The sequence below is a fragment of the Dipodomys ordii genome, unplaced genomic scaffold (assembly GCF_000151885.1).
Source record: "Dipodomys ordii isolate 6190 unplaced genomic scaffold, Dord_2.0 Scaffold221, whole genome shotgun sequence".
Taxonomy (NCBI): domain Eukaryota; kingdom Metazoa; phylum Chordata; class Mammalia; order Rodentia; family Heteromyidae; genus Dipodomys; species Dipodomys ordii.
Genome location: NW_012267437.1, coordinates 687,761 through 701,838, shown reverse-complemented (window position 1 = coordinate 701,838; position 14,078 = coordinate 687,761). Strand labels below are relative to the sequence as shown.

The window sequence follows — 14,078 nt, the reverse complement described above, 5'->3', positions numbered from 1 at the left end:
CAGCTCAAGGCTAGCGCTCTACCACTTGAGCCACAGCACCACTTCCGGCTTTTTTCTTTTTGCTTATGTGGTGCTGAGGAATCGAACCCAGGGCACCTCAGGCATGCAAGGCAAGCGCTCTACCACCCCCAGGCCCAGAGTTCAGGCCCCACGACAGGACCAAAAAAAAAATCTCAGGGATAGCATCCAGGCCCTGAGTTCAAGCCCCAGGACTGGCACAAAAAAAAAGTGGAGCTGTGGCTACTATAAGAAACCACAGTTTGACGGGCTCACGCCTGTAATCCTAGCTACTCAGAAGTCTGAGGTCTGAGGATTGATGTTCAAAGCCAGCCCAGGCACGAAAGTCCGAGAAACTCTTATCTCCAATTAACCACTAGAAAACCGGAAGTGGTGCTGTGCTCAAGCGATAGAGCGCTCTCCTTGAGCTGAAGAGCACTGGGACAGCACTCAAGCCCTGAGTTCAGGCCCTACGATCGACAAAAATAAACAAACAAACCACAGTCCAACCTCACAGGAACATCCATTTCTCTGTGAAGTATCACTCCATCAGAGCTTCTATGTCAGGATTTCATACTATGAGGCTTGAAGTATTTTTCTGTCTTCCAAATAACAACAGAAAAACCCAGCAGTTTTCCTGTGCGCGCATGTGCGCGCACGCGCACGCGCGCGCACACACGCGCACACACACGCATACACACGCACGTGACTACTGGGGCTTGAACTCAGGGCATCATGTTCTTGCTTAAATTTTCTGCTTAATCTTGATGTTACGCTGGTGGAGCCACACCTCCAGTTCTGACTTTTTGCTGGATAACTAGATGAGTCTCTTGGGTTTGTCTGCCCAGGATGGCTTAGAACTCAATCCTCAAATCTCAGCCTCCTGAGTAGCTAGGATTATAGGTGTGATCCACCAGGACTCAGTAACAGCATTTTCCCTCTATTATAAACTTAGCACTCCACCATTACACCTCAAACCTTTCATAACAAAAGTTGCAGCTCAGTAGTAACAGCTTGGAGGCTCCCTGATCACCATTCAAACCTCCCATCCTACAGACACACCTCCTGTTCCTCAGGATTCTGAGTCTTCACTTCCACCAGGAAGCCTATGATTACTTCCACCCAACCACCACTCACCACTGTGAGTTAGAGTCCCTCACAGTGCTTGCTATGTTTCAGAGTGGTCCTGGGACCTTTCAATGTCTTTTATCTCCATTCTACTTCCTAACAAGAGACTAGGAGTTCAAGGGCAATTCATCTCTGGATTCCTGAGACTCAGTGTGGAACCAGGCCATAAATGAATGCTTGATTATGAAATATGGCCTAATTAAAAGAATAGGGCTAGCCAGGTGTCAATGGACCATGCCTATAATCCTAGCTACTGAGGGGGATGAGATCAAGGAATCCTGGTTTGAAGCTAGCCTAAGCGGAAACTCCCAAGACATTCTTATCTCCAACTAACCACCAAAAAGCCAGAATTGGAAGTGTAGTTAAAGTGGTAGAACACCAGACTTGAGTTAAAAAGCTAAGGGACTAGCAGGGATCCCACCTATAATCCTAGCTACTCAGGGGGCTAAGATCTAAGGATGACAGTTTGAAGCCAGCTGGGGCAAGAAAATCTACAAGACCCTTATCCTCAATTAATCACCAAAAAGCTGTAATTGGTGCTGTGGCTCAATTGGTAGAGCTCTAGCCCTGCACTGAAAAAGCTCAGGGACACTGCGAGGCCCTGAGTTCAAATTGTAGCACAACACCAAAACAAACAAACAAAAAAACACAAATAAAGCTTACAGGATCAATCAACCCTACCTAGGTTTGCATTTTGTGTGCCATCAAATACTAATATGAATATGTGGCTTAATGACTGCAATCTTACTTGGAATATATAGCTTACCAGCTGCATGCCTGTTTACTCACTGACCAAAATGAGTATAACATTGAGTATAACAATGAGTGAAGATACATACAGTTAGCCTTCGGAATCCATGGGATATTTGGGGAAAAATAAGTCCACGATTTAGTATACAATGGTGTAGTATTTGCATATACCTACTTGTGTTCTCCTGTATTCACCTCAAGGTTACTTAAATACCTAATACAATGTAAATAGTTGTCATATTGTGTTGTTTGGGGAATCATGAAAACAAGCAGAGTCTATATGTGTTCAGTACCAAATAATTTTTTTCAATTTTCCTTTTTGTTGGTGCTAACACTTGTACTAAGGGCCAGGGACTTCCCCTTTAGCTTTTGCACTCAAGGCTGACTCTACCACTAGAGCCAAACCTCCACTTGTGGCTTTTGGTTGATTAACTGGAGGTAAGAATCTCATGGACTTTTCTGCCCAAGGTGGCTTTGAAACAAGATCCTCTGAACTCCTGAGTAGCTATGATCACAGGCATGAGCCACTGGCACCTGGATCCTTTTCTCAAATATTTTTAATTTACTGTTGGTAGATTGTATGAGCACAGAAGCAACAGATATGGAGGGCCCATTATATACTGCATGAAGCCAGCCTGGGCAGAGAGTCTGTGAGACTCTTATCTCCAATTAGCCACCAAAAAGACAGAAATGAAGCTGTGGTTCAAGTAGCATAACACTAGCCTTGAACAAAAAGGCCCAGGAATATCGCCCAGGCCCTGAGATCAAGCCCCAGGATTGGGGCAAAAAAAAAAGTTATACATAGCCTGCAAACTACCTAACACATAGAAATCACTGGATAAATGACACTTTATTTTTTTTGGTCGGTCATGGGGCTTAAACTCTGGGTCTGAGCACTGTCCCTCAGCTCTTGAGCTCAAGGCTAGCGCTCTACCACTTGAGCTATAGCACCACTTCTGGTTTTCTGGTGGTTTATTGGAGATAAGAGTTTCATGGACTTTCCTGCCCAGGCTGGCTTTGAACTGCGATCCTCAGATCTCAGTTTCCTGAGTAGGTAGGATTACAGGCATGAGCCACCAGCGCCTGGCTGACACCATACTATATATAGACTAGGCCTGTGGTTATCCAACTGTGGTCTCCACAAATTCATAGGGTTTTTGTTGTGATTTTTGTATTTTATAGAGTTATTAATTTTAAAATATACTGCTATGTCCTCGCTGATATTATGAAGGGTCCTATTACCACTGAGGTACATACTTGGTCCTTGAAATCTGAGACCCAGCAAACTCTTTACATGATTTTGATGAAATCTACAGCTTGAGAGCCTGGTGCTAGTAATTGAGCCTTCTAACCCATCCCTAGCATGGAGTTGGACACATAGATGCTCACTGAGGAGCCCCCTAATCCAAACCCAGACAGGCACAGGGGGGTCAGGTAATCCCACCTGTACGCTTCTGCATTTTCTTCTTATTCTTCAGGGCAGATGCCAGAGCCTGGCCCTGTTGCAGAGGGTCTGTCTCCATGATTCTCTGTAGCATTGGGCGGCGGTCCACTGAGCGTACGTTTATCACACCATTGTTCCTGGTGCCATACTGGTCCACATTACGTTTAGCCCATCCTATCTGATGACGGTTTGGATTGGTACAATAGCCAGTGAGGTCACCAATCTGGGGAGGAAGAATATAATGTTGAAATCTTGACCTCCAGAAAATCTCCAAAGACTTCTACAGAGAGGCATGGACAGGCTTTGGTAGGAAGAAAAGTCCTGGGGCCATTGAGAACTCAGTTCCAATTTGGGCTCTCCAGCTGCTTAGGTAGCCTCAGTCTGAATCTGCCACTCATCAAATGAGGTGGATCATGGGTAGTTGACACGGGTTCTGCAAGAATACAACTTAAAAGGAGGATGACTCTCTTAATGATAATTGGTATTATAATGACTCTTTGCTTTAAGGTCTTTAGGGGTGCAGGTACTGGGGCTTCATCTCAGGGCCTAGGTGCTGTCCCTGAGCTTTTGTGCTCAGGCTAGCATTCTACCACTTGAGCAACAGCTCCACTTGACACGTATTTTATGCTCAGCCCTGGGTGGGGTAATGCTGGAGACAGAGAAATGAGCCAGACTCAGCTTCATGTTCAGGAAGCAATCTAGACAAGGAGTATATAGCAATCTATCTCACAAATCAGATGTATGTTGTCTGCCCATTACAAAGAATTGGTGACTGAGAGGCTAGGGGCGATGGTGGTGGTCAACATACCACTGATAGGGAGAGGTACACCTGACTAAACACTGGAAAAACACAGAAAGCTTACTATTCTCTAAGCATATACACCCACAAGTACACATATACTGACATGTACCACATAAACATGATTCAGGCAACAATGAACTACATGGCAGTATCATGAAAGATACTGCCTTCTATAACTTGTCTTATTTTGTGTAAGTATACTCTAGGATATTGATACAGCAACAAAATCATCTAACAATTCATCTCTCAGATCAAAATCCCTACTGGTAAGCATAATGTGACTGTATAAACTCCTTTGTACACATGTATTAATTTAATTCTTCTAAGAATGATATGACAGGCTAAGCACCAGTGGTTCACATATGTAATCTTAGCTATTTAGGAGACTGAAATCTGAAGATCATGGCTCAAAGCCAGCTGGGGTAGGAAAGTCTGTAAGATTCTTGTCTCCAATAAACCAGCAGAAGGCCAGAAGTGGTGGTGTGGATCAAGTGGCAGAGCACTAACTTTGAATGGGAAAAAAAGCTAAGGGATAGCACCCAGTCTCTAAGTTAAAGCCCCAGTATCAGCACGCATGTGCACACGCATGAGCGCACGCACACACGCGCGCGCGCGCGCACACACACACACACACACACACACACAATGCTATGATAAACAAGATATGTGTGATCACATAGCTAAGCCAGCTGTGAAATAAACTAGAACCCAAGAAGTCTGCTTCCAGACCACCTACTATACTAGAGAAGGGAAAAGGCATGCAAGGTAGGTGGGTCAGAGCAAAGCTACAACTCTGTAGTTGGTGGCAGCGGCACCATTCACAAGACAGGAAACCTAAATAAAGTCTCTTGGAGTTGTATCATGTGGTGGCCTTGCTGAGGGCCCTGGAAAGAGCCAGGAACTTGTAGTAAAAAAAGAGAACTACTTACATGTCTCTGAGAAATATGGTCTGCTCTGAGACATATGGGCTCAGTAAAAATATTTGCTTTGAAGATAACTTTAAATGGGGTTTCTCTTTAAGCAATAGGGAAATCTCCAAAACTATATAAGGACAGGAATAATATAATTCTTGCCACTGCCCAAGTTCAATGACTATCTTCTTTTAAGGACTGAGTAGAGGCCAGTTTCCTTCCTGGACTCCCTGTCCCCCGTTCCAGTACCTTTCTTCTAAGTAATTGTTCTAATATACAAGCTTGACCTTCTCTCTTCCTAGCTTAAGAAACAATCCCAGATATTATCTAGCCACCAAAAACAAAGGACAACTCTTAAAGTAATCACACAGAATAATTTCCAAGATGAATTTGTAGGTGAAATAAAATGTGGAACAATTTGAATAGCCTGCTGCTAATTTAATTAAAATAATTACCTGCGCTGGGAACTGGTGACTCATATTTGCAATCCTAACTACTCAAGAGGATAAGACCTGAAGGAACACAATTCCAAACTAGCCTGGGACATTAGTCTATGAGACTCCCATCTAGATCAAAGGCATAGCTAAAGTGGCAAAGTGAAAGACGTAAGCAAGATTGTGAGGCCTTGTGTTCAAACTGCAGTATGTGCAAAAAATAAAGAAATTACTTGTCAGGCTTTTAAAAAATAGTTCAGTGGGTGCCAGTGGCTCGTGCCTATAATCTTAGCTATTCAAGAAGCTGAGATCTGAGGATCGAGGTTCAAAGCAGCCCATGCAGGAAAGTCTGTGAGACTCTTATCTCTAATAAACCACTAGAAAACCAGAAGTGGTGCTATGGCTCAAGCAGTAGAGCACTTGCCTTGAGCTGAAGAGCGCAAGGACAGTGCCCAAGCCCAGAGTTCAAGCCCCACGACCAACAAAAAAATAAATAAATAAAAACTAAAATGAAATAAAAGGTTCAAGTCCTTGGATTCCATTCTAGCAGGTCCCATACAAAAAAATACTCAACATTTTTTCTGCAGCTGCTTATGTGTTTATATAAACAGGGATGTTATGTTTAAATGTCCACAATATCACTCGAAAGTACATCCAAATGTCTGCAAATAGTGAAAGAGAACAGAGTAGTTGGGAGACAGAAGTAGAGGGAGATTTACATTTTCACTGTATACTCATTAGTCCTTTTGAAATGTTTATTTAAAAATAAATAGGCATGCTTGGCACTGGCGGCTCAAGGCTATAATTCTAGCTACTCAAGAGGCTGACATATAAAGATCATGGTTCAAAGCTAGCCAAGAAAAGTTAAGTCCATGAGTTTCTTCTCTCTAATTAAAAAACAAAAAGCTAAAAGTAGAGCTGTGGCTCAAGTGGTAGAATGCTAGCCTTGAGCACAAAAACTCAGGGACAGTGCCCAGGCCCTGAGTTCAAGACCCAGGACTGGCACACAAAAAAGAAATTATGGGGGGCTGGGAAGGTGGCTCAGTGGTAGAGTGCTTGCCTTGCATGCATGAGGCCCTGGGTTCGATTCCTCAGCACCACATAAGCACAAAAAGCCAGAAGTGGTGTTGTGGCTCAAGTGGTAGAGTGCTAGCCTTGAGCTGAAGAGCTGAGGGACAGTGCCTAGGCCCAGAGTTCCGGCCCCACCACTGGCAAAAAAACAAACAAACCTGGGACAAGCTGGATGCCAGTGGTTTATACCTATAATCCTAGCTAATCCGGAGGCTGAGTAAGTCACTGGAAGATCAGAGTTCAAGTCAGTCCAGGCATACTCTATATATCTCTAATTAACCATCAAAATATCACAACGGAGAATTGGCTCAAGTACTAGAGTGCTAGCCATGAGCAAAAAAGTTGAGCAAGAGCTCAAGACTCTGAATACAAGTCCTAGTACTGATACCAAAAAAAGACTCTATGGGATAGCTGGGCACAGTTTGGCTCAGGCTCATAACCATAATCTGAATTCCTTGAGAGGTACAGACCAGGATGAACGTGGTTCTAGACCAGACCAATCAAAAAGTTAATGAGACTCCTATCTCAAAAAACAAGCCAGGGGCTGGGAAGGTGGCTCAGTGGTAGAGCTCTTACCTTGCATGCATGAGGCCCTGGGTTTGATTCCACAGCACCACATAAGCAAAAAGAAAAAAGTCAGAAGTGGCACTGTAGCTCAAGTGGTAGAGCGCTAGCCTTGAGCTGAAGAGCTGAGGGACAGCACCCAGGCCCAGAGTTCAGGCCCCACTACCAGACCAAAACCAAAACAAAACAAAAAAAAACAAGCCAGGCATAGTGGTATATGGCTATAATCTCAGCTACACAGGAAATAGAGATAGGAGAATTGCAGTCAAATACCAGCCCCAACAAAAAGAAAAAAACCCACAAGACCCTACCAGAAAAATAAAGCAAAAAAAATACTGGAGGCATGGATTAATTGGTTGAGCACCTCCATAGGAAGTATGAGGCCCTGAGTTCGAATCCCAGTCATCAGAAAACATGGGACAAATTGTCCAGGTGAGCTGCGTACTGGAAGCTCATCCTAGGATTGTGGTAATGGTATGGTTGATAAGAAAATTACAGGTAAGAAATGTACGCATTATCCTGCCCATGTAATTGTAACCCCTCTGTACAGTATGTTCACAAATAAAATTAAATTAAATTAAAAAAAAAAGAACCTCGGGGAAGGTAGGGAGGGAAGGGATGGTAGGGGGAAAACAATGGAGGGGGTAACAATGTTCAAGAGGAAGTGTACTCATTACCTCACTCATGTAACTGTAACCCTCTGTATAGCATCTTTACAATAAAAAAAGAAAGAAAAGAAAGGGGAGATAAAAAAGTGGGCTCTATTATCAGGTCTAAGACAAAATCAAGTTCCCCCACCCATCCATACTTACATTCCATGGTGTCTTCATTGGCATGTTCAGTATCCTCAATGTCAAAGACTTCAGTCATCTCCTTAACAATCTCAGCACTGAGATGGGCAGGCAGAGTGTGAGTGGGTGGTGGTGGTATATAGAAACTGATCTTCCCACTGCATTGGAAGAGGAGGGGAGATTTGTGGTGAGGTCATTGAGAAAACAAATGACCAATCAAAAAGAGAATAGTTTTGCAAGCCCAAAACCAGACAGATAAGAAAACCCAAGCTGGCACCGGTGGCTCATGGTTGTAATCCTAGCTACTCAGGAGGCTGAGATCTGAGGATCTCGGTTCAAAGCCAGCCCAGGCAGGAAAGTCCATGAGACTCTTATCTCCAATAAACCAATAAAATGAGAAGTGGCGCTGTAGCTCAAGCAGTAAAGCACTCTCCTTGAGCTGAAGAGCGCAGGGACAGGGCCCAAGCCCAGAGTTCAAGCCCCACAACGGACAAAAAAAAAAGAAAACCCAGATGGCACTGGGCATAAAATCCAGAGCAAAACATGCCATAATTCTGTCCCCTACCCTGGGACTCAGAAAATCAGGTTACACTTTGAGCTACAATGAACACAGATGAGCCATAAAAGCCAGACTCCCAGCAAGCCTCATGTTTAGCTACTCCTCACCTCACCCAGTCAGCCAGGACAGCTTTAGCCGCCTGTTCCTGACTGTATATGCCTCCCTTCTTCTTCTTCCCCAAACGGTGGGCCACAGCAGTCAGAAAGTGCTCAGTGGTTTGGAATCCTGAGACACCATAATGGTTGGAGATCTGGTGAAAGGAAGGTGAGAAGTCACACTGAAGAGCAGAGTGCTGGTAGGCATGATGACACACACCTGTATTCCCAACTACTCAGGTAGTAGACAATGGAGGATCATGATTCAAATCCAGAACAGCAAAATTAGAGAAATTCTACCTCAAAAAGAAGCTGAGCCAGGTGCTGGTGGCTCACACCTATAATCCTAGCTACTCAAGAGGCTGAAATTTAAGGATTGTGTTCAAAGCCAGCCGGGGCAGGAAAGGCCATGTAACTCTTATGTCCAATAAACCACCAGAAAACCGGAAGTGGGGCTGTGGCTCAAGTGGCAGACTGCTAGCCATGAGCTGAAGAGCACAGGAACAGCACTCAGGCCCAGAGTTCAAGCCTAGCTATGACTGACCAAAAAAAAAAAAAAAGCTGAAGAAGCTGAACGTGGTGGTACATGTATGTAATCCCAGTTACTCAGGAGACAGAGGTAGCCTGCCAATGCAACATCAACCTGGGCAAAAGACCCTACATGAAAAAACCAAAAGCAAAAGAGTACAGACAGGGCTCAAGTGGTAGAGCACTTGTGCAGCATGGATGAGGCCCTTGAGTTCAACCACCAAAAAGGGGAAAAGAAAAAATGTGGAGTGCCCTGGGAGCAGTTAAGATTGGAGGTTCAGAAGCTGGGAATGTGGCTCAATGGTAGAGTGCTTGCCTAGCATGCATGAAGCCCTGGATTTGATTCCTCAGTACCATATAAACAGAAAAAGCTGTAAGTGGCACTGTGGCTCAAATGGTAGAGTGCTAGCCTTGAGCAAAAGAAGCTCCGGGACAGTGCCCAGGCCCTGAATGAATTCAAGCCCGATGACTTGTAAAAAGAAAAAAGATTGGAGGTTCAGTTAGGTGCCAATGGCTCATGCTTGTAGTCTATCTACTCAGGAGGCTGAGATCTACAGATCACAATTTGAAGCCATCCCAGGCAGGGAAGTCCTTAAAACTCGTGTCTTGAATTAACCAGCAAAAAATGCCAGAAGTAGAGCTGGGCTCAAGTGTTAGAGCACTAGCTTTGAGCCCAAAAGCTCCAGGACAGTACCCAGGCCTTGAGTTCAAGCCCCAGACAAAAAAAGAAAGATTGGGGGTACACCAGAGGCTCTTCTGTGTACCTCCTCCAGATTGCAGCGCTGCAGGATGGTTTCCACTGGAGTCACAGGGTCGGCCAGCTTCTGCACCTGGATGCAATTGCGCAGGATGGTGCCCACCTCTGAGTTGGGTCCTGGGACGATGCCTGGAGCATCCAGCAGTCTGATGAACTTGTCCAGGTGAACCTCCTGCATAAATCTGAGGTAAAAGATAGTTTGGCTGTGTCTGGTATCAAGTCCCAAAGATTGGTTGTAGGTAGGTTGACGGAAGGCTGAGGAGTTGGGGTGGGAAACTTAGAGGTGAGATGGAAAGATATAGTAACAATAGGTTTTACAACCTTTCAAACCTCCAACTGATCCTAAGAGCTAACTTCTGCCACTGCAGACTGAGATGCAGGATTTAGGGCAAGTTTCTGATTCTCTGGTTGTCAACTGCTTCATCTGGGCTATACACGCTATTCATGAGGAATCTAAGCTTGCAGTGGTTAGGAGGCTTCAAGCAGCTAATGAGAAAGCACCCATCAGGGAGCCAAGTACTCACCTAAGAAGCCTTATCCATGAAGGCCCATATCCAAAACTAGGATATGGACAGGAGATTGAAGGCATGGGATTTGGGAATAGCAGTAACATGAAGTCATTATAGAGTGGAAGAACAGGCAGGTGCTTACTTGGTGATCCCAGGAACAGCTCCCACACTGCATGCACGGCTGCGCTTCAGACTATTGATCAGACTGCTTTTGCCAACATTGGGAAGGCCTACAAAGTAGCAGCAGATGGCTCAGGACAGAAAGAACCCTCGGGAACATTCAGGCCTGCCTGTGTGAGGGAGGTCCTGGCAACGGCAGTGACCAGGTCAGGGACAAACCAAAAATAGAGCCTGGCTTCCTGCCTTCATACCCCACTCCCTGACCAAGTAAGTCCCTACAGGGCCTTTCTAGCTCTCTCCAGTTCTTTTTTGTTTTGTTTTGTTTTATTTTATGAGCATGCATGCTCTCTAGATGGGACCCCTCACCTCCCACCCACAACGGGCCTGCAGAAATACACCATGTAAGGTCTTGCAGACATGATCCAACAGAAGGTGGACTTCCAGAAATGTAGGGAACAAGAGGGCCACCTGTTCTGGTGTGTGCTGTCTCAGAGAAGTAAGGCTTCATCTCCACATGTCCAACTCTCTATGCAACTGTCTTTGTCTATGGTGTGTTTTTGATATTGGGGCACCTATAAGCGGCTCTCAGCCAGTGGATAGTTTCTCTTTTTCTGGGCCTCACCTTCATTGTTCTCACTGTTTGCATGAATTTACCATTGTGTACCACTCTCACTTATGCTCCTGGAGCATCCCAGGAAGTCTCTGTACCCCCTCTGTCCCCTTGGGGTATCTCTTGGCCATTCTATTTTCTTTTCCTTTTTAGGATCTCTCCCACTCAGACTGTTTATCTTTTTTTTTTTGCCAGTCCTGTAGCTTGAACTCAGGGATTGGGCACTGTCCTGGAGTGCTCTATCCTTTCAGCCACAGTGCCACTTCCAGTTTTTTTCTGTTTATGTGGTACTGAGGAATCGAACCCAGGGTTTCATGCATGCTAGGCAAGCACTCTACCATTAAGCCACATTCCCACCCCTCAGTTTATTTCTCTAGCAACTCTGTTTCTCTGCATTGTCTGTCTCCAAGCATCCCTTTCTTATTCTGGACATTGTCCTTTTACACTAATACTCTGGACTCTAGCAATTTTTCATGCTCTTGCTTAGGTTCCCCACCCCCTGTTTAAAGCTTGCACCCTACAACATCAGCCACACCTCTACTTCCAGCTTTTGGCTGGTTAATTGGAGATAAGTTTCTCAATTTGTTCTTCCCAGACTGGCTTTGAACTGTGATCTTCATATCTCAGCCTCTTGAGTAGCTAGAAATATAGGTGTGAGCCACAGGTGCCTGGCTTCCATTCCATCAATTCTGCCTCTTTATAATTCTAACTCTTGTCAGTGCTTTTTAGACCCATTATTCCTCCTCTCTGCAGCCTGTCTCCATGCATTGGCCTCTGAGCTTGTTTCAAATAGGCTCTTTTCCTCTATTTCATGTGTGTGTGTGTGTGTGTGTGTGTGTGTTTGTGTGTGTATGCACGTGCGCACACATGCATGCATACATGCACCAGTACTTGGCTTCAACTCAGGGCCTTGATCTCTCACTTGGATTTTTCATTCAAAGCTGGCACTTTACCACTTCAGCCATGCCTTCACTTTTAGCTTTTTGATACTTAACTGGAGATAAGGGTCTCATGAACTTTCTTGCCCAAGCTGGCTTTGAACCTTGATCCTCAGATTTCAAGCCACCTGAGTAGCTAAAATGATAAACATAGCCCATCAATGCCCAGCTTCTTTTCCTCCTGTTTTTATTGGTCTGAGGCTAGAACTCAAACTTAGTACCTGATGCTTTTGTTCAATGGCTAGCACTCTACCAACTAAACGACACCTCCAATCCCTTTACCTTCTTTTTTATGTCTCCCTTTCCCTCTCTGTCTCAAGCTCTCTATGTAGATATTTATCTATCTCATCACAGACATGCCTGCATATCTGTCTCTCTCTGTGACTTGGGGTTGTGTCAGAGGGTCATAGGTATATCTCCCTGCAGCTTTTTTGTTTTTTTTTGCTTTGGGCAGCAGAGCTGAGATGAGGAGGGGAAATTTTGGTATGCATTTTGCCTCTATCTGTATCTCTAGATGCACCTCTTCCAAGTCTATGTGTGACTCCACATATGGGGATGTAAATAAACATACTTAGGTTCCCGTGTCTAGGGGTGTCTCTGAATCTGTCTCCATCCCTATGGCTAGGAGTCTTTTCTTTGGGTATTCATATCCATACATCCACATACTCTACCCTTCTCACATCCCCTCTGTAGGTCTCCATACATAAATATGTTTCAGTGTCCCTTTTGGCATTTGAGGTTGTGTTTGTCTCTCTTTTTCTCATTCTCCAGCATGCAGTATTTTTCTGACTTCCCCAGTGTCTAGCAGAATCTATACATTGTCAGTGTCCAACTCTCCAATGTATCTCTCAGCATTACTTTCCCTGATCAACTGTCTCTGCATCTCTATTTGTGTTTGTTCTGATGAGCCCTCTTGCAAAATTAAGGATTTGAGCCCCTGGCTTTGCTTTGTCTTACACAGGGCTAAGCTCTGCAAGTTCTTTTTCCCTTCTCTGGCCATCAGTGTTCTCATCTATAAAAAGACAGATGGTCAGGATTCCTTCTCACAGCTCTGACCGGAGGAGATGGGGCAACCCCCAAGCCTGACACCACACAATTGGTCCATGGCTCTAACACTCTACATATAATGGGAGTGCCTCCCAGCCAGGCATTGGTGACTTATGCCTGTAATCCTACATACTCAGGAGGCTGAAATCTGAGGATCACAGTTCAAAGCCAGCCCAGGCAGGAAAGACCAAGAGACTCTTATCTCCAATTAACCACCAGAAAATCAGAAGTGGCACTGTGGCTCAGAATGGTAGAGCCTTAGCCTTGAGCAAAAAAGCTCAGGTACAGGAATGCCCAGGCCCAGAGCTCAAGCCCCATGATCAACGAAAAACAAAAAGAGTGCCTCCCATATGCCCACCTACCCAAACTATAAATCTCCATAACCTTCCTGAACCACTCTATTCCTCCTCAAAGAGGGAACACAGAAGGAGCCCAGGTTCCATGACTATTTCACCAAGCCTTACCCACAACACCCACACGGATGTGGGTGCGCACTTCACCCAGGCGACAATAGTTCCCCAGAACCCTCATGAGGTTTTCAGCTCCAAAGCAGGCTTTGCTCTTCAGCAGTGACTCAGAGGCCTGAGCCACTGGCACACTGCACTGGTTCTGGAAGACAAAGGATAACATAGAACAGCATCAGGTGTGAGAAGCCCATAAGAAAACCCAAATTTCCAACCTACAAGAGAAACACAGAGGACCCTGTGATCACTGAGCTCCACAGCTTGAACAGAAGGCTTCTCACATGGCACTGGATACTGCTTCTACATTTCCCTCCACTGTCCTTTTGTCTCCAGTTTCCTCTCTTCCCTTCTCCTGCTTCACACATTTCCCCTCTCCTCCCTTCCTTCCTTAAAAACGTAATTTTATTGTTATTATAAAGGTGATATACAGACAGGTTACAGTTGCATAAGTCAGATAAATGAGTACATTTCTCTTTTTTGGGGGGCGGGAAGGGGTCCAGTCGTGGGGCCTGAACTCTGGGCCTGGGCGCTGTCCCTCAGCTCTTCAGCTCAAGGCTAG

General features: G+C 45.0%; 1 protein-coding gene across 1 annotated transcript in view; it reads right to left on the bottom strand.

Annotated features, from left to right (window-relative positions):
* The window catches only part of Gnl3l (guanine nucleotide binding protein-like 3 (nucleolar)-like), a 60,779-nt gene that overhangs the window by 15,442 nt on the left and 31,259 nt on the right, over positions 1–14,078 (bottom strand). The window contains exons 9-15 of the mRNA XM_013035801.1: positions 13,520–13,664; positions 10,483–10,570; positions 9,839–10,013; positions 8,559–8,701; positions 7,914–8,050; positions 4,128–4,159; positions 3,320–3,542 (exon numbers count right to left, since the gene is read on the bottom strand). Coding sequence (XP_012891255.1) covers positions 3,320–3,542; positions 4,128–4,159; positions 7,914–8,050; positions 8,559–8,701; positions 9,839–10,013; positions 10,483–10,570; positions 13,520–13,664 — 943 coding nt within the window. The remainder of the gene's footprint in view (positions 1–3,319; positions 3,543–4,127; positions 4,160–7,913; positions 8,051–8,558; positions 8,702–9,838; positions 10,014–10,482; positions 10,571–13,519; positions 13,665–14,078) is intronic.